General features: G+C 41.4%; 5 protein-coding genes across 8 annotated transcripts in view; 2 read left to right on the forward strand and 3 right to left on the reverse strand.

The window, feature by feature from the left end:
• The window catches only part of cfap221 (cilia and flagella associated protein 221), a 130,185-nt gene extending 128,005 nt beyond the window's left edge, over positions 1 to 2,180 (reverse strand). For all 4 annotated transcript variants that reach the window (XR_008826878.1, XR_008826877.1, XM_056371101.1 and 1 more), the window contains exons 1-3: positions 2,077 to 2,180; positions 1,446 to 1,600; positions 1,095 to 1,195 (exon numbers count right to left, since the gene is read on the reverse strand). Coding sequence is in view for 2 of the 4 variants with exons in the window: in XM_056371101.1 (XP_056227076.1) it covers positions 1,095 to 1,195; positions 1,446 to 1,575 (231 nt within the window). In the remaining 2 variants the exon portion in view is untranslated. The remainder of the gene's footprint in view (positions 1 to 1,094; positions 1,196 to 1,445; positions 1,601 to 2,076) is intronic.
• Positions 2,181 to 2,625: 445 nt separating this feature from the next.
• On the forward strand, positions 2,626 to 7,221 carry sctr (secretin receptor). The gene is made up of 13 exons (XM_056370258.1): positions 2,626 to 2,789; positions 2,872 to 2,971; positions 3,405 to 3,518; positions 3,967 to 4,073; positions 4,449 to 4,558; positions 4,640 to 4,772; positions 4,853 to 5,006; positions 5,090 to 5,150; positions 5,238 to 5,307; positions 5,785 to 5,876; positions 6,245 to 6,383; positions 6,486 to 6,527; positions 6,617 to 7,221. Exons 1-13 carry the CDS (start codon positions 2,709 to 2,711, stop codon positions 6,800 to 6,802), a joined length of 1,389 nt encoding a protein of 462 aa, XP_056226233.1. The 5' UTR covers positions 2,626 to 2,708; the 3' UTR covers positions 6,803 to 7,221.
• A 269-nt stretch (positions 7,222 to 7,490) lies between these two features.
• Positions 7,491 to 9,180, reverse strand: LOC130165215 (acyl-CoA-binding protein-like). Its single transcript, XM_056370262.1, has 4 exons — positions 9,041 to 9,180; positions 8,624 to 8,741; positions 7,861 to 7,923; positions 7,491 to 7,767 (listed from the first exon to the last, which is right to left on the reverse strand). The coding sequence occupies exons 1-4, from the start codon at positions 9,044 to 9,046 to the stop codon at positions 7,694 to 7,696; spliced, it is 261 nt and encodes an 86-aa protein (XP_056226237.1). The 5' UTR covers positions 9,047 to 9,180; the 3' UTR covers positions 7,491 to 7,693.
• Positions 9,181 to 9,814: 634 nt separating this feature from the next.
• LOC130165210 (metalloreductase STEAP3-like) overlaps positions 9,815 to 24,543 on the reverse strand; it is a 134,591-nt gene continuing 119,862 nt past the window's right edge. The window contains exons 5-11 of the mRNA XM_056370257.1: positions 16,331 to 16,411; positions 15,649 to 15,702; positions 15,288 to 15,531; positions 14,605 to 14,871; positions 13,946 to 14,473; positions 13,211 to 13,375; positions 9,815 to 11,892 (exon numbers count right to left, since the gene is read on the reverse strand). Of these exons, the coding sequence (XP_056226232.1) occupies positions 11,605 to 11,892; positions 13,211 to 13,375; positions 13,946 to 14,473; positions 14,605 to 14,871; positions 15,288 to 15,515 (1,476 nt within the window). The 5' untranslated portion in view covers positions 15,516 to 15,531; positions 15,649 to 15,702; positions 16,331 to 16,411 and the 3' untranslated portion in view covers positions 9,815 to 11,604. The remainder of the gene's footprint in view (positions 11,893 to 13,210; positions 13,376 to 13,945; positions 14,474 to 14,604; positions 14,872 to 15,287; positions 15,532 to 15,648; positions 15,703 to 16,330; positions 16,412 to 24,543) is intronic.
• Positions 20,541 to 24,073, forward strand: LOC130165214 (complement C1q-like protein 2). The gene is made up of 2 exons (XM_056370260.1): positions 20,541 to 21,830; positions 22,579 to 24,073. The coding sequence occupies exons 1-2, from the start codon at positions 21,231 to 21,233 to the stop codon at positions 22,756 to 22,758; spliced, it is 780 nt and encodes a 259-aa protein (XP_056226235.1). The 5' UTR covers positions 20,541 to 21,230; the 3' UTR covers positions 22,759 to 24,073.

The raw sequence follows: 24,543 nt of genomic DNA on the forward strand, positions 1-24,543 counted from the left end.
AAATACTCTGAGGTGTGTGATTTGTGTGGAGTGTGAAAAGTCCCATTTTCCTTTGTACTGTGCAAATTATGATGATTTAAGAGAGCTAATTTTCCATGAAATTGCCTGAAAAAACCCTGAAATATCCTGGTGTTCACATGATCTGAAATTGGAATGGTTGTTTAATTTGTTAGTTGTTTAAAAAGGGCAAGAATGATTATTTAATTAGTATTGAATTTTCTACACTATTGTATAGTAAATGTTTTTATCAGTGATTTATAAATTTTGCTAAAGATAATGAAGGTCTGAAGATTTTTTTATTGTTTGACTGTGTATATGCATCACTATATTTCTGGCTTTAATGAATTTATGGTGTCTTATGATCCCATGTAGCTGGGCATTAAGGAAGTTGTATGCATGACAAAATAAATGTTATTCATTCATTCATACTATATGACGTGGCATTGCCGTCAGGGCGTCAGACAACAGACACGTCCCTCCGAGACACCCTGAAAACAATAATTTTTGGACATTATGAATACTATTTGTCATTGGTCCAAACAACTGACTCACAATAGCAGTCTCCAGTTTCCTGCACACATACATTCCTGTCACAATAGACTCCAATCAGCTAGACAACCTGCATAATGACTCCACTGTGAATGCAGCATAGCCCTATTACACCCTGGAAAGGACTCTTGTTGATACAATGATACAGCAGACCCTGATGAACAAACACTCCAGTCTTGGACACCAACCATGTATCAAGGTAATCATCAGGTTTTCTAATGACGCTTTAACACCTGTGTTCATCAGAGTATGAAAAATCAGCCTGGTAACTTCTATTTGTCCTGTATTTAATGTACTTATTTTATTATTATGTGTGTTTTTTCTGGTCTGTATTGTTTTTCTCTAATTGTATTTCAGACTAAAGAGGAATTAATTGTCATCCTTAATAAACGAATGACAAATTAAGCTTACTGGCACTATAATATTCATTTAATAAAATAACTTATCAGTAAATTAGTTGTCTAATGTACCCTGTGAATGGGAAATTGAAATGACTAATTGTAAAAACTCAAAGGATATTAAAACCTCAGCAGTATTCTCCTCACCAGAATTTTTAGGTAATCCTTTCCAAGCTCAAACCCACTGAAGTGAAGCTCTGGGGGCTCTGCTTGGATCAGGCTGTTGCTTTTGAGTTTGGCATAGATTTCTATAAAGAAAACATAAAAAAACAAATCAGTGAACTTCAATAAGCGTAGTAGAAAACCAACTGAATGCAGGATTATTCACATATGCAGACAGGTTACCAATAAAGAAAATTTGAAATATAAATGTTGCCATTTTGCGGGTTACAAGATAACACGCATTATATAAGTGAGCAGCAATGTACATAAGCTGCTTGTTACCGTAAAGTTTAATACTAAAGAAAAACAGAATTAATGCTCTCTATTAATATGTACTTGATTCCAGTAGGTGATTGGGGATGTTGCCTCTGCTCCTGCTCTCCTCCACCAGCTGGCTCAGAGGCAGAGGAGTCCCCTTCCTCAGGGGCTCTGAGAGTATCTGTGGGGCAGAGAGGGCCACCTCCATCCTGGCAAAAGGTCAGCTCTGGCTCCTCATGAGAGAAATGACAAAAAGGCTTGAGGACAGTCAAGGAGACACCAATGTGTTGGGAAATACTACGTCAGTAAACCTATGAATATTTCATGAAATATGGAAGGACCACAGGTTATTCAGTCAATTTTCTTGGGTACTTTTTAAATTAACTGTCATAATGTTAGCATTACGATGGAGAAAGTTGTGGGAGCACATGCCCTTTACCTCTGCAATATTTGTGCTACCTGCTTATAATATTAATGTTGTATTAATACACACACACACACACACACACACACACAGTTGTATAAAGCAATTGGCTACAGACTGTGACAACCCTGACTGCAGCGTTAGCAAGAAAGCTAATGACCCAGATATAATTAGATACCTAGTTAGCTTAATTAAACTGGTGTTAACTTAAATAGAGGCTACGTAGCAAAGTTTTTATCAGCTTCTAATGACAAAACTTTTGAGCAACACAACTTCAGGACTTACTTATGTTTTAAAAAAAATCGACTGCTTTTAGTTAAAAACAAAAATATTCCATTTTAATTTCGTACCAGAAACGTTTAGCTACCTTCTCTTAGTGTTGATGGCAAAGACCCCACTCTCAAACACTGTCGTTGCCATAGTGACGCCAGTGCTCTGAAGGGGCGGGACAAACAGTCCTGTGGGCGCATACGATTTGCTGTCAGCAAGTTCCATTAAACTGCGTCAAAAACTCAAAATAAGACCAGAAGCTAGCCATTTTACCTTCAAAATAAAAGCCTATACTATTACAGCAGTCTGTATTGCATAGTATTTGTTTGATTATATATATTATAAACAGATTACATGTATTAACGCTTAATTTACTATACATCATTCACCAAATATACCTGTCGTTTTCACATAGATGTATAATATTTATTTGTGCCCATGAACAAATACTTTATTCTGAAAGCTACGACAGGACGCCCCAATTTAAATTATAGCTACCTTGATGAAGGGGCTTATCAGAATACTGTGCATAGTTATCGACACTCTGAGGAGGCCTATGTTTGATTTTCAGACCTCATATATCTGCTACATGGCAGGATGCTTGCTTTTCATTCTAATCATATATGCGGCTTGAGGTCCGGACGTAGATGCCTATCTTGATGGAAAAAAGGAACCTGTTTGACACCATGAAAAAAGTTGGACTTATTGGAGTGTTGCTGCTACCACAGGTGAGAAAAAAGAGATGCATATTTGAGTTGAATCTGTGAAGAAAAAAAGATCTTTAGTGCATTATTACCGTTTTTTTAATAGGCAAAATCATCACCAGGTTGTCATCCTCATGTTAATCTTGTGAAAGAGGAGGAAAAGTGCATGACAGATGTGCTACTTTTTAAGCCACAAAAAGCAACAGGTAAATTCATACTGTTTCTAAACTTACTTTATACTTATACTGATATGTACTAAAAATACTGAATAAATGGATTATTGCTCAGGGGGAAAAAGTTCCATTGAGAAAAATGTTGATCTCTGAAATGAATGAAGTTTTTGCAAACTACAGAAAGTTGATGCAGAGTTTTAGTGACACCTAATGGTCATATGACATAATGCAGCCAGAGAGCAGCAGGCACAAAACACATTAGACAGAATGCATATTATTTTGAAGGATCAAGATTGTTGCAGATATGGTGGTTTTGTTTTATTCTGCAAGTAAGACCATTGCAGCACTAGAGTCATATATTTATTTGTTTTTTACTTAAACTATAATGTGTTTCCATTATGTATACGGGTTCCCAACAAATCAAATTCAAAATAGTAAACATGTCATTTCTGTTCTGTCTATTAAGAAAACAATATCAGTGTACATTGTAAGGGAATGTGGGATGATCTGAACTGCTGGCCACCTGCTTCTCTTGGGGAAACAGTCTCTCAACCATGTCCAGAATTTTTCAATTCAGAAGGTGAGCCACTACACATGCGCACCCACACACACACACACACACACACACACACACACACACACACACACACACACACACACACACACACAAACACAGTGACGCACATTTACAAACACCCATTACGCATACCACATTGCACTGGTTAATTATTTGCCATGAAACTCTTTTGTTTTGATACGGAACTGAGAAAGCTTCTCCCTCTTAGGATCTCTATCCAAACATTTAGCCATAAAGTGCTTGTGTACATAGAGACACTGGGAAACACATTTGAGTGCTACATTTACACTGATAGATGATAAAGACAGATTTCATAATAATTTATTTGATGAACCAGAGGTTTATTGAGGCAGCTGAAGAGGGAAAGTAATGGTTTCACAGCTGCCAAATAAATCTATAAACACAGATCTACATATTATAAAGACCCTTAATCACCATTGCGAATTTGCAGGGACAGTACATCGCAACTGCACTGCCAGTGGGTGGACAGACCTACTCGTCCCACACGAAGACGCATGTGGCTACACCTTCAATGAGACGCTTCACTTTCTCGGAGAGGTTTGTGGTATCTAATATACAGACAATGTGGTAGTTTATCCAATATATTGCTTAACTATGAGGCACAATTTCACCCAGTCATGCATTAACAACTGAAAGAATTCTGTATCCCAATAAATAGTATTTCTATGCATCCCACCAAGTCTTTGTACTTTATGAACTGCACTGCCTTCAGGCTAAATTTCTAACTTAATTGCCTGACTTTCTGAATCCTAAATTATGCATAAATTACAGGTCACTACGAGCAATAAAGTGTTCCTTCGGGTTGTCAAGTCCGATGTACGGTGGTGGTTTTAAATGGTTGGCAGTGTTATATGTGCTGTCAGATCACACTGCTTTGAAAGTGATTAGCATTGTTCTCTTTCATTTGTTCAGTCCTCAGATTCCCATTTGTACTTCTCCTACGTGAAGACCATGTACACAGCTGGGTACACACTCTCTCTCATCTCTCTCACCATCGCCATCACCATATTCTGTCTGTTTAGGTAAGACACTTTTCTTTTCCTCTCAACTGAAGAATTATATCGTTGTACAAGCTTAAACTGTGCGAGTTCATATTTGTTCAGGAAGCTGCACTGTACCAGGAACTACATTCACATCCAGCTCTTCATCTCCTTCATCCTGAGAGTCATCTTCATCTTCATCAGAGACTATCTGCTGTTTACCAATGAGGAGCTCTACCACTGCGACTACTACCCGGTATGAATGAATGAACTCACCATGACACTTAAAGATGCTTTCTGCCTGACACTAACTCACCTTTCCTCCTTGTGCGACAGGTGGCATGTAAGGTCGTTCTGATGTTCTCCAACTACTCCATCCTGGCAAACTACAGCTGGCTGCTGGTGGAGGGCCACTTCCTCTTTACCCTGGTGAGCCGCTCCTTCTTCTCCCTGAAGAAACACCTCGCCTGGTACATCGTCCTGAGCTGGGGTAGGGACATTTCCACAGCTCAGTATAGCAAATACTGACTCTGCACCTTTTTAGATTTAACCAAGATTTATTTCATCTCACAGGTTTACCATTGCTTGTTATTGTCTCCTGGGGGTGTGCCAAGTTTTTTTATGAAGATGAAGGGTAAGGGGGCTCAACATCTGCTTCACTCATTCATTTGAAAATAATATTACAGTATGACTTTGACAGTTATTTATTTCTTTGCCAAAGATGTTGGGAAACCAGAAGCCATGAATGGATTTGGTGGATACTTCGAGTCCCAGTTCTCCTAACTATATCTGTAAAAAGTTTTTCTTTTTTTTTTTACTTCAATTTAATTAGTTTTAAATCATTATTTTTATTTAAAAAACAGCTCCACATTTTGTGAAATACACCTATTCACTTTCTTCTCAATGGTTAGATGAGAAGATACCACACTCATATCTAAATATGACCCTACAGCTACAGCTAGTTAGCTTAGCTTAACAATAAAGCCTTGAAACAGGGCGATAGTTACTCTGATTCTGAGCAAACTAAGATTAAGAAAATCCGTTCATCATTATCTCTTAAACTCAGACCACATTATATCTATCATTACTATTTCAGACCAGTGACTGCTAGTTCCCTGGCAACCTCACAGTGATGAAAAAACTCCCAGGAAGTCACTGCACCCCGTCAAAAAACCGTGTGTGAATAAGCGTATTTTCCCAAAATGTCCCAAGTATTTTCATCACAAGAAAAGCATAACAACTGTGTTCACAGGTTTTAATCCTTTCAGATGAACCTCATCTTTTTCTTGGGAATTTTGAGGATACTGGTGAGCAAACTGAGGATGCCAGTTGCACAGAGGAACGAATTCAGCCAGTACAAGTGAGTAGTGATCACACTAGTGCGGTATTGTTGCTCCTTCATATCATAGATCTGATAAGTAAAGACGAGGGCCAGTAGCTGTTTCTATATGTAAGGAATAGGTCATGTATTATTCACAGGATAAAAGAGCAAAGACTGATCCTATTTGCTTTGTTAATCCAAGTAAAAGTACAAACACGTATAGATATACTATGATTTTAAGCCAAACGTATAGTGGTTTCCATGTCAATGGTTCAGGCATTCCTGTAGAGACTGAGAGTTTCAGCACATTGTGCACTATCTCAGAAAAAGGTGTGACAGCTGGGAAGACTGTTATTCTATTTACTTCATTATTAATGAAAGAAAATGCCTTCCTTTTCTTTCACCAGGAGGCTGATCAAATCCACATTCTTTCTGGTGGCTCTGTTTGGTCTGCATTACATCCTGTTTGTTTTCTTACCTGTTGAAGTCAGCAGCACGGTCTTTAAGATATGGACCATTGCAGAGTTGGCTCTGTCATCCACGCAGGTAAATGATCTGTATGCATAAGAGAGCTAAAGCATCCAATTAACTCAGAGTAATGATAAATACAGCTACACTCACTGACCTTTCTCTCTTCACATCTGTAAGGGTTTCGTGGTCGCTGTCCTTTATTGCTTCATGAACGGAGAGGTAAGAACTGGGGCCAATTAGAGACAAAACTTCCTGAATTGAAATGTGGGTTTTGAGTAACTTGAGGACCTGTGTTCATGTTGTTCCAGGTGCAGCATGAGATTCAGAGGAGGTGGAGGAGATGGAGGCTCACTCGGCACCTGCCCAGTCGGCGCAGGCAGCATCACAGCTCCATCAGCCACAGTGGGACTCCTCACACACAGGTCTCCCTGCTGCCTTGCTCTCCAGGCAGCCCGACAACCGGCGGACTCCCCGTGGATACTGTGGAGATGTGATTCAAGTGGGGACTGGTTCATTTTCTCTCACTTCTCATCAATACATAATGGATCTTGGCTTAGTACAGACTGTCAATTAGTACACCACAGCAGCTTGAGTGTTAAATACAGTGGTACTGCAAAAAATGCATATTTTTCTAATCCCTGCAGTGTTTTTATTTAACTACATGATTTTTTAATGTTCAAATGTCATAGATAAAATTTACATTTATGTCGAGATGTTTGAGATTTTGGCAGACAGAATTTGGTAGGAAACCAGAAAGACTATCCATCCACCACCCACAGTTATGGAGATATTAAAACTCTTAATTAAAGGGGCCACTCCAGGAATGGTTCAAATTGATGCAGTAGATGCCAAGATATGCTGACTGTTTGCTATTCGTGTGGTTATAAATAAAGTTCTTATTATTATTCTTATACTTATAAAGAGTTCCCCTATAAACTAAGTAAAACCCGCTTCTGAGGAACACTGATTTGCTTTGATCCCAGTGACTTCCTGGAGTCTTGTCGTATCATTATAGTGGTGCCAGACAGCGAGCAGAGCCTCTAGGAAGTCACTTTGCCGCCCGACAAAAACAGTCCAGCACATAACGCCGCATAAAACCAAACTGTGCTCATTCCAGCCGTGCGTGGGACGAAGCATTTCTTCCGCAGATGAAAGCGGTTAAACTGTTGGCAGAAACACGTCTGAAGCCCCAAAAAACAAGTCTTTATTTTTGATAGCCGGTCCTGTACACGGATGCTCTGAAAATAATATACTGTATTTGCACTTAAGGGAATAGCTTGACATTTTAGGAAACACACTTAGTCATTTTCTTGCCCAGAAAAAAGCTAAGAAAACAAATGGGAAATATTTCACTGAAATTACAACAGCTACGTGAAAAACAGACTCTAGATTCCGTATTTTGCCTTTAGGTTCTCCACCAGTTCAACATAGGCAGCCATCGCTTCATCTGCGGACAGTCCTGTTGATTTAGGAAACAAACAGTATGTTGAAACTCTCCTTTGATTATTGCTGTTTTTCTGTTTTGTTTTTTTAAAACTTCTATAAATCTTACCTTTCTTTGCATCCCATGCATCCCATTTTGCTTTTCCTGTGAAGTCAAGCATCCCTGGACGCGCTGTGGAAATAAAATCAACCATCAATATCATAATAATAATAATAATAATAATAATAATAATAAACACTACAATACAGACGCAACACAGTTTCCTCTTACTAAATGCCACACAGGTGAGTTTAATTTTCAGTTTCTTGGTTCAGTATTCTGATCTATCACATGTGTAAATGTTGCATACTCCACTACTACTCCAAAACTTCCACAGTCGGTATTTTAAAAGCCTTTTCCAGAATTTTTAGATTAGATATATTTAAATATGACTGTTTTTAGACCAATGGAGAAGTAAATATTCAGCATTTCTCCACCAGAATCTTAAATTTTGAAATAACATTTAGACCTCAGCATTGGGAACAAAACACTGAACACTTCAATAATAATTTAGCTCAGTAAGGAAAATCTAATTTTTTTGTGTTTTAAAATAGTAAATGTGCATTTTTTTTGTCTAAAAATGTTTCTTCCATTAATGAAATGAACGTTAAAAAAAGAAGACGACAATGAAAACAAGCAGCTTAACATAAACTAATCAGTTTTGGCATCACTCGTAAAATGACACCAAACTTGTCGGCCCTCATTTTTGTCTCCACCCCAACTGGAAGTGTTCGTGTGCACAGGTGCGGGAACAGTCTTCTTCAGTGTTTCCATACGAATTATATAGCATTAAAAAGCCTTAAAACAAAACAGTTACACTGCAGTGACTTACCTATGTTAACATCACCAACTGTGCCTTGTTTATAAAAACCATAAAGTGCAGCCAGTTCTCCATGGTCTGGTCTTTGTTTCAGTACCTTCACCTCCTCTGCTGCTTTGTTAAAGGATTCCTGGTTGAGGGGGAGAGAGAGAAACAGATCCTACTTACTTATGCACTAACCTTGGATAACGCAGTGTGAATTTCATTGTACTTGTTCATTAATCAGGAACAAGTTTAGACGTAACGCTTCATTACATTTACACGAGACTACACGTGCAGCTAAGCAGAGCGACTCCTGCTCTCTAAGGATTTATTACAGTCCGCATGAATGTTGGTTAATCAACTCCACTGAGAGATCACTTACTAGTACCATAAATCTTTCATGAAACACTGTAGGAAATGAATAAATTCAAAAGAGATCATACTTACAGTCATGACTGCAGTGAGAGACACTCCTTTCTGCTGCTGAATGCACTCCCCAGTTGTCAGTCAGGGCTCGTCCAACTTGTCCTGCAATAACTTTCTTTGTCTGCGTTGGGAGTTGCTGAGGAAAATGAGGCCGGACGTAGGTTTGTTGCGTCAACACTGTCAGGAAAGGAAGCTGTGTCTCTGTTAATATGGAAACTGTAAACTCTGACATGACAACTGTAGTTTTTAAGTGTTATATCTTGAAGTCTAAATACTTGGTAATGCCATGACTTATATTCCATGATAATCATTTTTCATTCTCATGTTACCTCTAGTTCACACTTCAGGTTTCCAGTTACACCTGCAGAACTGCAAAACAGACATTTTTAATAAAACTTCAAGCTTCTTTCATACATTTAGTAAGAAACCTTCAACTTTTGGGAAAGCATGTTTCATATAACTTGTTGACTTTGTTATGATGAAGCTGCATTAAAACTTTTGTCCTGTTATTGATTTGTTTTCCAAAGCACACACCCACATTGAGGAAAATGTTTTCAGCTTGGCGTGACAAGAGAGATACTATTTCTCCACCACAAGGTGGCAGCATCCACATATCCAATGATATGACGGGTTCATTGCTGCTGCACACCTTGGGTAAAATTTAGATTACTTACTTTAACTCAACTTTGTAATGGTGGATATCCGTCAAATATTTAACACTACAAGTCTTAAATGAAGCTGCAAATCTGTTTCACATTATTAAAGACCTACGTAGAGTAAATACAGTGAAAACAATAGTAGAAAAATGCTTTATTCTATGTACTTGAAACTTCCATTTGAAATCTTTACATTCATATCTTTATGATAATAGACACTATTTTAAATTTCAGTACACTACTGTCAAATGTTAATTTAGATTCAGAAAACATATTCATCAGGTAACAGGATCATCTTTGGCAAGAACACAAGACTGAGAAAATACAAACTCACTTTAAACATGAAAGAAACTGCTGAAAACACAAAACAGCAGCAAACTGTGTTTTTCTTCTCGTAGTTAAAACAAAGTTCTGCAACAGCTCACTGAGCTAAATATGATGCACTGATGGGAGATTACCAGGACGTCAGATTAGTACAACACTAAAAAAAAACCAAAAGAATCATCAATAACGAGTAAAAAGGAAAAAAAAACAAATGTAGATTTGTTCAATGTTGTTGTTGTTGTACAATGTAAATCGACCCCCAGCAGCCAACGGCTTCAGATATGAACAACACCTGAGTAAGGGACTGTATGAAAATTATTAGTGGGGGTGAGTGGTCAGAAAACGGGGGCAACTATTGTCATATGATTTTTGTGAGAGGCTTCTGTTTTCTTCTTCCTCTGTATTTCTAATTTAATTTTAAATAAATTTAAAATAAAGATTTTCCTGTGAGAAACGGCTCATAAAAAGATAAAAACGTGTGTTTTGCAATATGCAAAGGACAACAGTCACGTTTCTGTAAGAGGGCTTTGAGAAAAAAGACATGACGTTATCGTTCTTTTTCCCATTAGCCTCGATAGACAAGACACTTAAAGCTTTGTTTATACATATATTGTATAAAACCAAGAGTGAGGTAAAGCAAAAGCTTCTAACACAGTATGTGTTGGTGAGGCTTATTGTGAAAATGAATGTTTAAACTGTCATCTTAGTTCTTTAAGGGAAACCATTTGACCAATTTTTATTTTACTAGTCTTTGAGTATGAAGTCCTCGTTTAATGGTTAAAGGACTGAAGTTTACAGGGTCCAGAGAAAATATTAATAATGCTGGGGAAGGTCATGCTTTTTAAAATAGCGAAACATAAGAGTTAGCCCCCACCCTCCCCACCATAATCGTTTTCATACAGTCCACAACACTATAAACGAATATGACAGCATAATGAAATTTCATAGTTTGAGAATAAAACCACCACCGACATCTAATCAGTGAAAAACCTCACAACAAAATGAAGTTTCATTTTTGTACGTGGACAGAACAAGATGATCGGCTGTGTTGAAGGCTCTTTTTTAACAAAACTCTGCACAGAACAGAAAATAAAAAGCATCAAATCCTTTAAACTGGAAAGAAGAAAAAGGCCAAGTCCGTTTCTGATGATCAGACTGAAGAAACCTTACTCCAAGGACTCGAGTTATGAACTAGTGTAAAATTCAGTTGTACTGCTTCGTGTTCAGCGGGTTCATGAGACGTGTAACAGTGACTGTTTTGCATAAATTAAACCAGAAACTAAAATTTTTCTTTAGTTCTAGGTTGAAATTTCAAACTGGATGTCAACAGGAAACAATAAATTAAAGTATAAAGTACAAAGAGGAACTAAATACTGATTATTTGAATGCATAGTGCAAAAGGCTGAACACTACCAGATAATTATATAACACTTTCAACAGGCCATAGAAAGAAGCCTTCACTACATTCCAACGATGTATAAATCTTTCATCTTCTGTGCGAGTGTTGCTGAGCGCGATATTCGTGAGTGCACACACAAAGAGCTCTACGTTGACACCTTTCTTTGTCTGGATCTTCATTCACACATCTAAAAGAGGCGTTTTCTTTCACACATTACTGACATCCTCCAGCCCGTTGTGGCAGTCGTCGTTCGGCAGGGTGAAGCGGATGTGTCGGCTCCTCTCCCAGCCGCGGCGGATCTGCCTGAGACGCCCGGCCACGCAGGGCACGAAGAGAAGCAGGCGGCCCAGCAGAACCGTCATCGGAAGAATCAGGACCAGTACGAAGGTGGGGGGCAGGCAGAAGCGGTACTGGGCCGAGTCGAAGGCACGGCCCCAACCAAAGAGGAGTGTGTGGAGGGTGGCCACGGACAAGGCACAGTAACCTAGCGTGGACTGCAGGAGGTGAAACAAAGGGTGTCACAGTGCTTATTTTTAAACTGGCAGATATTTGTTGAGGTGTCTGATTGAAAGTTTAGTTTTTCTGAAATAAAAAGGTGTTAAACAGGAAAGGTATTTTTTTTTCCTACTGTGACATTTTATTACAGGAATTTCAAACTACTGAGGGGGAACAGCAGCAATGTGAAAACGTGTTATTACTCCGAGGGGAATAAAAAAACAAACAAAATAATCCTCGACCACAATGTAAGCATGAAATCCCCTGTACTGAAATGGTACAGATGACATCATCCTGCATCGTCACAGCTATACAAACATGTGTGGGGAAACCTGACAGGAAGCCATCTGCACTCTCCTGCTCCTTATGTGTTTGTTTATTTTCTCAAGAGCCACGAAAAGCTGATCCAAGAAACAGCTGATCATCAGCATTATCAATCAGGACTCAAGAGTCGAACACACGCTCAACACGTCACCGTTTGACAGTATTTCACAGCTGCTTTGGCTCAAATGTTGACGTGCACTGCGTTTTCTAAAAGACGACGAGTTCCAGTCTGATCCCCAACCAGCAGTGTCAACTCAGTCAGAACATGCAGGTCAAGTGGACGATGCTCTGCCTTCAGGGTGTAATTGGTATGTCCTGAATGAGACTGATGCTCAAACACAAACACAATAACACAAGTACATCTCTCTCTTACTCACACTCACACACACACACACACACACACACACATATATGCACAAAAGCAAGTATGCACTCTCTCCCTCATCCACACACAAGCAGAGAGTAAACAGCAGTCATGGACACACTGTCCTGCAGCTGTGTGCAGCAAGAGTAGAAGTGCCGGGCAGAAAGACGCCTTACATCGCCCAGGCTGTCGGGACATGACTAATCTGACGGCCACGGGATTATGGAGAGATGAAAGGAGAAAAAAAACAGAGGAGAGGAGGAGAGGAGGAGAGGAGAGGAGAGGAGAGAAGAGGAGAGGAGAGGAGAGGAGGAGAGGAGAGGAGAGGAAAGAAGAGGAGGAGAGGAGAGGAGAGGAGAGGAGAGGAGAGGAGAGGAGAGGAGAGGAGAGGAGAGGAGAGGAAAGAAGAGGAGGAGAGGAGAGGAGAGGAGAGTGAGTCACAACACTCCTGATGGCTCTGCCACAGCCCAACACCAAATCTGGGGCAGCTGCAGGAGGACAAACACTTGGGAGTCACAGTGTTTGTATGTGTGTGACTGCAAGACCATATGAGCATTATAGTATAGGAGAATCAGCCTGACACCTGTCCGTCTATGTGTCAAGCTCTGTGTGTGTGTGTGTGTAGATACCTGTATGAAGCTGAACTCCCTCCAGTTGACGGTGTTGGCCACCGAGGGCAGCGAGGTGACGGCCAGCAGAGAGAGCAGCCCGAGGGCCATGATGCCCACAGAGAGGTACAGCTCCATCCTCCACACCTCCTCGTCAACCCACGAGTTCTCCGCATTGTCCTTCACCTGGACGATAAACAAACACAGAAATCATCAGCGTGTCCTGCTTATGTAGCCACAATCAGGTTTGATATAAAACTGTGCCAGCAGTTTCTTTTTTCTTTTTGGCTGACGCATGAACAAGCTGATTAAAGCAGAACAATAGCACACTGATTTCATGTAAGTGGACACGTAATTAATTATTCTTCACGGCATTGCAATCGTTTGTTTCTGAGATCAAAGGCCAGAAACGTTGGTCAACTGTGCAACTGCCTCAGTATAAACCAGATCTGAACCTATAACTGCAGCTCTGCTCTGAATATATAGGAATGAAAGGATGAACCTGTATTGTGATCGCTGGCAGTTTGGTAATACATAAGAGAGAGGAGAAGGCCAGAGCTTTTGTCAGTGTCGGACTCAACGAGGTTGTGGCTATTTCCTGGGAAATTCAAGAACATATTGAATTTGAAAAAAAAAAAAAAAAGGGAAATTCTGACCCTCACTGAGCTGATCCCTTCAGGCTGTGACTCTCTCATCTGTTAAGCCAATGAAAGCACCAGAACTAGCTTTAATCCATCCCGCACAGACTCCTCTCACCTGTTTAAAAGCTTCGTTGAGAAGTTTGTAGCGAGCAGACTTCCTCATGGGAAGACACAGGCTGTAGATGGCATGCAGGACCGCACACAGGAAGCTGCACAGCCCTAACTGCTTCCTCCTGGTTAGCCACCGGTCCAGCCAGTCGGGGAATCGATTGTACTTGGTGCCCCACCACAGCTGGAGGAAAGCGGCGCACAAACCGGGCACGTAGACCAGCGCCAACATCACCAAGGCCACGGAGGGAAGAGTGACATTGACAGTCTCAATGGGCATTTTGTAGAAAACACTCTTCCTTGCCGTGACGAAGGGCTGCAGGACGTCACGGGTGAAGTTGTACAGGTAGAAGAAGATAAACAGGGCCAGGGTGCAGATGATGGGAATGCGCCAGGAGGGAAAAAGATAGAGGGGCAGGTTTTCGATCTCCAGAGAAGAAGAGAGGAGGCCCATGTCGACAGGAATGAAGCCCATTCTGCGACACAGCTGCATCACTGAGCTCTTGGCTTTGTGATTGTCACTGCACAGGAAAACCTGAGGAGAAAAGACGACAAAAAAGATCCATTCCATCCTCTTTCCCCCCCCAAACACATTTGATTTTCACATCCGAAGTATCACTTGACTTCCATGAAGCTGAACTATAAGGGGCTGCTGAAGTGTCCTACCTGCCTGCTCCCATCCCGAGGGCCCATCTGGAGCGTCCAGGCCGATAAGGTGTTAAACCCTTTGACGACAAAACTCTCTGGAAACAGATCGGCCAGCTGTTCGGCATTTGAAGGCCCGTCTCGGTTGATCTGCAAACTGTTGCTGACGTCCACCAGCGTCTTCCCAGCCAGTGCCGGTTTTAATTGAACCAGTGTGGAGTGGTGCTCGGGGAACACGGCTACAAAGACCAGGTCCGCCTGACTGGCTGCCTCCATCTGGGAGGTCACCTGGAAGACAAAGAAATGAAGTGGTCATGCTCTACATTCAGAGGAGTAGATGCACATTATAATAATCACATTATAATATATATAGTAAAAGGTGTCATAAATACTCATACAGCTTTTCACAAAAAAAGCTTACAAAATGCACTGCCTTATTTTTAATGCTGAAATTGACAGATACTTACACACTGACTATGCAGAATGGGAAGCTTTAAATATGCTGGATTAACTGCTTTATACTGTTCCCATACCACAACTTTCTGTCATCTTGAACTAAGATTATCTGGCAGCTTTGTATTCAGGATAATCACAACAGTTATTAAATGTAGTGGGGAAGAATCGGAGTAAAAACATAATTATCATCCATGAGAAAAGAAACAAAAACACCAATTACATGGTGTCATTGTGTGTGTGTGTGTCACCTCAGCCTCTTCAGGGAACAGAGCCACAGAGCGTTTGGGGGTTCGACTTCCCACCACCACTTGGTAGCCAGAGGCCACCAGCCTTCTGGCCAGTGAGCGAGAGAAGTCGCCCGTACCCACAATGCCGATCACTGGAGCGCCGGGCTCAGACACAGAGGCTTCAAGATGTCTGGATCGTCCTCTTTCGCCTCCGCCTCGGATTAAAGGTCTCGACATCTCATCAGGCATAACAGCACTGACAAAACTGCAGAGAGAAGACACGAGTCCTGGTTTTGGCTTATGTTTATTTACAGCCACATGCAGATGTACAGGCAAGAGACAATAATAACTAAGATTTAAGATGATATTAATATTTACTTACAGAAACTGATGTGTTAGATCTAGATGGTAGAAGCTATTTCATCCAGAATTGGACCTAAAATAAAAGTAATAGCAGAAGAAGATTTATGAACATGCAGGTGAAAGACATTTAGGACAAATCTGCAAATATATTTCTATCTAGAACACAGAACTAGGATTCCCACTGCAGCCATCCAGCACTGATATAAATGGTTACCCCAATTACACTAACAAGCTAACCAGCGGGCTCAAACACACATAATGACATTAAAATTAACTTCATGCACATTTAAACAACATCAAGTCTGCCATCCCGCCCCATGAGCCTCTCACACCAAAGACCGGTGCTGCTTTGGAAATCATCCACGAATACACCAGAGAACCCCCACGTTTCAGAAACCGTCTCAAGTAATGTTGTGTCACTTATTAAAATGGACCAGCAAAAACGATTAAACGTTAAATATCCAGAAATCCACATTCATTCTCTTCAGATGGCGAGGCGGAGCTGCAGCCACCTTGCTTGTTGTCCTTGACTGAACTCGTGGAAACTTTACATCCGAATAAAGTTCCCCTCCTTCACACACAGGACGACACAAGCACGCAAAGAGGTTCGTACTGATAAAACAATACCTTACATGACATAATTCAGCTTCTGTTAAAAACCTACAGCGACACTTTTACTCATTTTCCAGTTAGTTACTCACCGCGCTTCTCCACTCTCTGTAAACTGGTGCGCTTCTTCCTGATAAGATGACGCAACGGTCAAGGCCACGCCCCAGTCACGCCTCCGCGTGTGCGTACGAGATAAAGCAGAAACAATGTGCTCACAGATATATAAATACACCACTTCACACACTGTTCAGATTACAACAAAACAACACTAACCTATTTTAAGTTTATGCAGCAGGAGGGAGGAAAGGGAAAGATGGAGGTATAAGAGACAGAAGATCAAAAATAAGCAGAATTCAGTGAACAAACCATCAAATAAAAGGTATAAAATCAAGACGAAGCCAAAAAAAACAATTGTTTGAGGAAGTTTTTTAAAGCTGTGCAGTGATTTAGCTTCTCTGAGATCTTGTGGGAAGCTGTTCCAGAGTCAACATGTACACAGGAAACAGCACTGGACTCAGAATTAAACCCCTGTGGCTCAGCATGAACTGTAATAGGTGATCAATTAACCTTTAATCCATCACCTCCATCATCAAGTCAAAATTTCCAATTATGCTTTGTGCTAATTAGTTAATGTTAGCGTGTGAAGCTAAAATGGTAAACATCAGCTCGTTAGCATCGCTGTAAGCATGATGACATTAGCATTTAGCTCAAACCTCGACTGAGCTGAAGTATAAGCTCAGAGCTGCTAGCATGGCTGTAGATTCATATTATAACAGTAGTTTTAGTTGTGTCTCCCAAACTGTTTGGCGATGTGAGTAGATTTTAAATTCAGGACCCCCCCCCCCCGGTTGCTGTAGAGCTGGTGTATACCATGAGCTGGCCTTGGGATTAGAGTAAAAAAGCAAAAGCAAAATCGTGTTAAAAAGATGTCTGACTGCAGGTTACACACTGTCAACATGACTTCATCATGTCTGCCTTTGCCACTTGCAAAAGGTTGAAGCCCCCCTGGCTCGGAGTGCAGCATCAGTGCCACCACACACACACACACACACACACACACACACACACACACACACACACAGTCACACAGTCACACAGTCACACAGACAGTCACACACACTGAATGCATGCTCTCCTGCTCTCTCTCGGCCATGTTTGTTTACAGTGCTTAAGGTCACAGTCCTTGACATACATATCTGATTTTTAGTCTCTTAATTCATAGTTATTGATTAGTGGTGTCTCAGTGTGGTAACTCATTACGTTACGAATCCACTGAGGACAGATTTCAGTTCCTACACTCCATAAAAGAAGCCTGGTGGCCTGGACTGACAACCCTAAAATGAACCCTGGTCCAACATGCAACAAGTCCAGTTAACGAGGGCAAAGCACGTTTAATGGTTATTTACTGTGTAAATGGGTTGGATGTGAAATATCGTGGCAGACAAGGCAAGGTCATGAACGGTTAGCCTGAGGCAGACAGGTACAGCTATGTGAACATCTGACAGGACTTCACTGTCAAAATGTTACATGGAGGAAGACATTTGTTTCTCCACTTTCAAGGGCGGAGGTGTCTTCAGTGCCCTTCATCAGGGATTAGGGTCACATGTTGAGACAGCAGCTGATGATGCAAGTTCTCGTCGCTGTCTTGTTGTGGTTCGGGGAAGGTTTCCACACAGATTTACAGTAACACCCTGTGATGTTTTAAATGAGTAAATACTGTGTGTTTTGATGATGCAGTATTAAGGAAATCACAGTGATTCCTCTGTTGATTCATCCTGTAGTAAAAATCATACTGATTCAAGTCTTTCTCTGGTGACCTTGCAGCAGATGCTTAATTAGAGGGTTGTCATCACTTTTTTAAGGTGGCCATGACAGCTCAACACAGTACAACTAAAGAACGGCTGAGCTAAATCAAACACGAGCAAATGGACAAAACATCTTCAACAATTTAGTGGTAAGTAAGGTTAATGCTAGCTGTATAGAAAAACACCCGCAACGATATCTGAGTCGTGCTATCAGTGTTGAAACTAAAGTAAACACTATTAGAAAAGTTTACATTTAAAGTTAGCACAAATTTTAATTGAATCTCCAGAAAATTCACTCCTCTACTTTCTACTCCACTATGTTTCAAATGAAAACAGCAAATAACCGGCTTTTAAAATAAGATGCATTGTTTTACTCTTGACCAGGTGCAACATTAAAATGCTGCTTACAAGTTTATGCATCAATATCAATGAAAACAACAATAATGAGGAATGTAATACCATGTAAATACTTCCTGGATTCTTCATGTTTAGACTGTAAATACATTGAATGGCTATTGTATCATAAATAGTCTCAAAACTGGGGTTTAATCTAATTTGGTTGTGTTTTCTTCGTTAAGCTACAAATGCATTATTGATTGTGTTTCTAAATTTGTCACCTTTATTACTTTGCAGCATTTTCTCAATGCTTCATTTGTTTTTAATTTTCTTCATTTGCTTGTGTTTTATCTGTAGCTGCAGCACTTTGAGCTCTCGTACTTCTTGTCCCCTTCCCTCAGTGACATTAAACAACCAACAGTCGTCATGTTCCAGGTTTAGCCTGATCACACACAGTTTAAAGTCTGATTCATTTTTCTCACCATATGGTTTGTGCATATCACACGGCAGAGCATCACATGCAGCGTGATTACCAGCATGGCAGCACCACAGGGCAAGAAAATCTGCTGCTCCAGTGTATAATGTGGACAGTGTGTCGTGCTTGGCTCACCATAGCCTAAAGGTACAGTTCACTGTACTAATCACAAATAAAGGTCATTTCTCCAGTCATGTAGGAGAGTTGGGAGCATAATGTGCTCTGTATGCCTTTCTGCGTGCTTATTTTTAGAGTATTGCTTTGTAGATGATTATTGCACTCTTCATTTCAGATTAAAAGTCTAAAACACGACAGGACATTTCCAGCTTTGCCCGGACGCAGATCCTCAGAAACTAACCTCAATTTCATTTTTTGACCCGGCTCTCATGACTTCTCGTGCTCGCTCTCACCTCCAGGCATGAGCAGCCCAGCCGGAGCCATGTTCTGGGGAGTTAAAGCTGAGCCGAGCACAAGTTGAAATTGCTTAGTGTGGGGGGGGGGGTTTCTGCAGGGCTGCAGCTAAGCCTTGTGTCCGGCCTCTGAAGATTTCTTCACGTTGCCCTGAGCTTTAAAGCCTCTGCCGTGGATGTGGTGCCTGTGCTGCAATTCTAGGTGCTTAGCTCCCAACCAACAGGTTTGAAGTATTTTAGGTCCTTTGAGGGAATTTTTGAGCTTGAGGATAAAATCAATAGACGCTTTTATTTTCAATGAGCATAGGCTCTTACTATTGAGTGTTTCAAATATAATAATAACAGTTTTATTTAGCTGATGTGCTCATCAACCACATGGTTACAACAAGTGCACAGTGGCCTCAGTGAGAAAGAACGGAGGCTAAGGGGGTATTTAAGACAAATCTGTATTCAGTAGAGTAATGATTGCTTGGATGCAGCAAGAATTTTAATTGGTTGTAGAATCTAAATTCAAGGCCTGTGGCTCTCCACCGCGTGAAACAAGACATCAAATATGTCCCTGCAGCTGGGGAGCTTGGGGCTGGAGGTGTCGACAGCCGTCAGACATTTCTGGTCCATTTCCTGAATACATTATCTGCCCCCCAACCCCACCCACCCCCTCCCTCTGTCTTCTCCCCTTGCTCCCCCTCTGTCTGTTTGTGGCTAGTGACCAGTGCAGTTGGTCATATGATGTCACCATAGTGATCCTGCCCTCAGCCATTTGGTTCTGACTTTGACTTTCATGGTCGGAGTCTAAATAATTAGCCATGTATTAGCTGCTGTTGTCACAAGTTTAATCTACCTGTTAAATCCAACTTTAACCCAGAGTCATTAGTGTTGAAAATAAAAATAATTTACAACTTTGGGAGTCTATTTATGGTGCAATATATCTGGATATCAGCATTTTACACAATCTTTCTAACTGAAGAATTTATGGGACCCATAATTTCCACAGGGGAATGACTTAATAAATTGTGTGGTAATTTTGACCCTTAATGTATCCCGCCTAGAAGAACTTACATAAATGTCTTTACCTTTGAGATTTATCAATATAAATATGCAGCCATGTGGTATTTTAAGGCTGTGTGAGGATGAATGGGTTTATACTGGGGGATTTGTCTACATGTGCATGTTGGGTGTTTTTTTTTTTTTTGCTGAATCATATTAAACCATTTAGTGCCATTCTGAAAAAAAAAAAAAAAACATTGCGCACTTTACGCGCCTGCTTTCCCATGCTCTTCTTGTCAAGTCAATCACAATCAAATCGAGTACTTCCGGTTAATCATTTAAAAGTAAAAGGCTTCTTGATAAAGACGCAGTAAATTCAAAATGTACTTGGGCTTTCTTGTGGGGGTTTAATTTACCAGTGCATTATGTTTTATAAACTGATCATATGTTCATATGTAAAATATGAATCTGGAAGTATTACGGCATCTAACTACAGCTGTGTAATGACTGTGGTGGAGTGAGGGGTGCAGTATTTCCCTCTGAGCTGTAGTGGAGTCGACTACAAGTTAAAGCAGCGTATGCTTTTCTATATTTGTCAGCCAACTTGTCCATAAGATACACTTTTGATTTGTAGGCCAGACCCCTTATCTTCCGGTCTTATCCCCGCTAACTTTGACAGCTGGACGCAGCTGGACGCAGCTGGACGCAGCTGTTCGCGCGCTCTCATCCATCCAGCCCAGACGCGCCCCCGCTCCCCGGTCACAGCCGCTGCCCAGGGGCTTGGAGACACCAATCAGAACAGCTGGACCGAGGGATGCGCACTTAATTAACTTCTTCACTTTGTTTTCACCGTCCTGTAAGCCCCCTGCCCTCTGTCACGATTCCCACCCAGCGCGGCTCCACGGATTTTCCGTCATCGATTGGTCCCCGACCCGCGCGGAGGAAGTGGTCGGTGGTCTTCCTGGTGACCGCCGTCGCGATGGTTTTGCTGGCTCTGGCCGTTGCTGTCCCGTTACTGCTGCTCCGCACCTCTGAAACCTCCGCCCGTTACTACGAGATGATGGGCACCTGTCGGATGGTGTGCGACCCGTACAGCCCCAAACCGGGAGATGCCACCGCCATGGAGGTGATCCAGAACGTGAACGGTGTCGCTTCGCAGCCGCCAATGGCGCAGGGGAGTCGCGGAGAACCAGGGCGACCGGGTAAACCGGGATCCAGGGGCCCGCCGGGAGAACCAGGACCCCCGGGTCCGAGGGGGCCGCCGGGAGAGCGCGGCGACAGCAAACTCTCCTTCCCCGCGTTAACTGGGGCTGCGGGGGCTGAGAACAGAGAAACAGACAGTGTGAACTCCACGACCAACAGTTTCAGGATCGCCTTTTACGTCGGTCTCAAGAATCCACATGAGGGATATGAGGTGTTAAGGTTTGACGACGTGATTACAAACTTGGGGAACCACTACGATCCGAGCACCGGGAAGTTCACCTGCCATGTGTCCGGGATCTATTTCTTCACCTACCATGTGCTGATGCGGGGAGGAGACGGCACCAGCATGTGGGCCGACCTGTGCAAAAATGGACAGGTAATATTAAAGATTAATAATAATGAGCAGTGGATCGTCTTATAAGCAAATTCCAGTTTGCAGTTTCACATGTTTGTGAAGGGAACCATTTCACTGATTTACATGAAGAATAATGTGACAACAAACAAACTGATTTAATTCAATTTGGTTTAAGATAATAATAATTAAAACAAGATTGAGCTCATAATCCACACCACATTAGCATATATATAAAAATGCGCATTTTACGCACAAAAAACGCACGACATCGCCTGAGGCTTGATCCTTTATTCGCCTTAACGCGAGTTATATAACTGCACATTCTTACTATTGGTATCTTTAATGAGTACAAGGTAACATCAGTGATATTTCTGGTCAGATACGAGCGTGTCCGCATGCTCTGTTTGTCAGTGGCGCTCATGCGTAAATCCTGTTTGGATGAGTGTTTCCTCTCAGACGTTTCCAGCTGCAGCTGGATGAGGGGTCAGACATGAGTCTTCACATTAACTCTCATTATAAATGCTGATTTCATTCAAACGCAGATGAGGATTTTGGTTACATTTCATTTTATTCTACTCCTGAATTTCTACTAGTTTAGAATTAGACAAGTACTCCTTTCACACACCCAATGCTACTCTTGTGGCTGCACCACTGCTGTTTCACTTTGCCCCTCAGGTACACATGATCTTTGCAACTCAGTTTCTATTTCTGTTGCATTCTCCTGTAAACTAGTGCTCACAACAGGAAGTCGTGTGCCATATTTCTCCAGGTTCGGGCCAGTGCCATAGCTCAGGATGCAGACCAGAACTACGACTACGCCAGCAACAGTGCTGTGCTGCACTTGGACTCTGGAGATGAGGTCTATGTCAAACTGGACGGGGGCAAAGCTCACGGAGGCAACAACAACAAGTACAGCACCTTCTCCGGCTTTATCTTGTACCCTTACTAAACACACCACAGCATGTCCATGGACAGTAATCATCACTGAAAATCGTTTGCAGTAAAGTATATGGTCTAATAAGTTTCTCTTCTTTTGAAGGGTGCCATGACACAGCGGTATGTTCTGTTCATCTATTTATTTGTGTTTGACTTAAGTTCAACTGGAGGTTGCTGTCATCAGTGAATATGTAATATCAGTAATATTTATGTTCCTTTGATTTAAGGTGGAGACTAACTGGCTGCCTACACGCTCAGAGGTCCATAGAGAATAGTATGAAGTATTTTGAAGCAAATGCATTGAAATTAAGGTTTTGAATGAAGGTCAGAGAAGATGTTTTGACAGTATAATTTAGCCAGCAGTGTTTGGCCTCCAGGCTTGGTCACACCAGCATTGAAAACAGTGAAATTCTGCAGCAAGATCAATTAATTTGGACAGAATCGCCAAATCAGTTACACTGCACACATGTTACATCAAGCTCAATTTTAGTGAACTTTAACCTATACATTTGCAGCCTTTAACCAGTCCTGACAGTAGAGACTTCTGAGGGAATAGAGAGATGAAATGGAGGAAGCTAACGTAGCTTATTAGCTGTGGTGCACCATCCAGTTTTATTTAACGTCCTCTCCTCCAATAAGGAAGAATGGTTTGTCGACAGGAACAAGACACAAGTCGATGGTACAGATATTCTTTTGAATAAACTGTGATTCAATGTCCTGTTAGCAACCGAGCTAACACCAGGCTATAATGATGATGATACAGGTACAAATTAACATTTATGTTGAAAGCTGCACATAGTCACTTTTGAGGGGGCTATTGTGACTGGCTAGCGTTAGCATGCTCCTGGCATGTTTACTGCTTACAAGCTAGCCCTGTGAGTGGCCCTTCATCACCGAATACTGGATTACTTTCACTGTGCCACGTTCTGGTGTGACCTGAGCGTTACCGTGGTAACTAAAATACTGACACGTCAAAGTCATGTGATATCACATGTTTGAAAAGCCCAGTCTCTGATTTTATTTCCTAACACATCATACCCCCCCCCCCCAACCCATGATTCCACTGGCATGCACCTTAACTGGATGAGCTGCACCTGTTATAGAACATATGATTGATTGATCGATCGATTGAGGTGATTGGAAAGTGCCAAAGCTGACAGACGTCACAGTCTAAATGCATTAAGATACTTTGATTGCTGTAGCGAGCAGAATCGTGGTGCTTTCAGCAGTATTTAGTGTTTCACAGTAGCAAATGGAACTTACAAATGGATGTCTTAATTACTAATTATTAATACTGAATCTGTTATATTTTGTTCTCATATATGCCAATAAATATCGTTTGACAAAAAAGTTTGCATTGTGTGAAAATCTTTTGCACACACCACTTCATCAGGGGTGTAGCTGTAGAAAGTACACGTTCGTGGCCTTGGAATCTGTCTGTACATATTTTGTTCCACATTTGCCTGAGAACGGCTTCCTGTCTGAATGCGTTGCGTTTCGTTGTAGCCTACGAGCCCGCCTCTCTGCAGTGTGTCCCACAGGTTCCAGGTGTCTCCCTGAATGTCCTTTGCTCCACTGTAGCTTGCAGCCATTTTTTTTTTTTAGTCAGTGAGCCTTGGACGCCATTGTGCTCTCCAGTCAAATGGGGCTGTTTTTTGTACTGCAAACCACTATAGCTGCATCTTTAAAAAATAACAGTCCTCACATTTTATTGTATTAATAACAAATGATAATAAAACAAAATAAGCAGACTAATTAATAATGAAAATTAGCAATATTACCAGGCGTAATGCTAAGT

The sequence above is a fragment of the Seriola aureovittata genome, chromosome 24 (assembly GCF_021018895.1).
Source record: "Seriola aureovittata isolate HTS-2021-v1 ecotype China chromosome 24, ASM2101889v1, whole genome shotgun sequence".
In the NCBI taxonomy this organism is placed as follows: domain Eukaryota; kingdom Metazoa; phylum Chordata; class Actinopteri; order Carangiformes; family Carangidae; genus Seriola; species Seriola aureovittata.

Bases quoted from the DNA above. Each gene is read 5' to 3' on its own strand.
- LOC130165214 (XM_056370260.1), top strand. From the start codon at position 21,231: ATGGTTTTGCTGGCTCTGGCCGTTGCTGTCCCGTTACTGCTGCTCCGC. The intron at 21,831-22,578 runs GTAATATTAAAG...ATATTTCTCCAG, and splicing joins ACCTGTGCAAAAATGGACAG to GTTCGGGCCAGTGCCATAGC.
- LOC130165215 (XM_056370262.1), bottom strand. The intron at 7,924-8,623 runs GTAAGTCACTGC...TTATTTCCACAG, and splicing joins AGTTGGTGATGTTAACATAG to CGCGTCCAGGGATGCTTGAC. The intron at 7,768-7,860 runs GTAAGATTTATA...CTAAATCAACAG, and splicing joins TGCATGGGATGCAAAGAAAG to GACTGTCCGCAGATGAAGCG.
- sctr (XM_056370258.1), top strand. From the start codon at position 2,709: ATGCCTATCTTGATGGAAAAAAGGAACCTGTTTGACACCATGAAAAAA. The intron at 3,519-3,966 runs GTGAGCCACTAC...GCGAATTTGCAG, and splicing joins AGAATTTTTCAATTCAGAAG to GGACAGTACATCGCAACTGC. The intron at 6,384-6,485 runs GTAAATGATCTG...CACATCTGTAAG, and splicing joins TGGCTCTGTCATCCACGCAG to GGTTTCGTGGTCGCTGTCCT.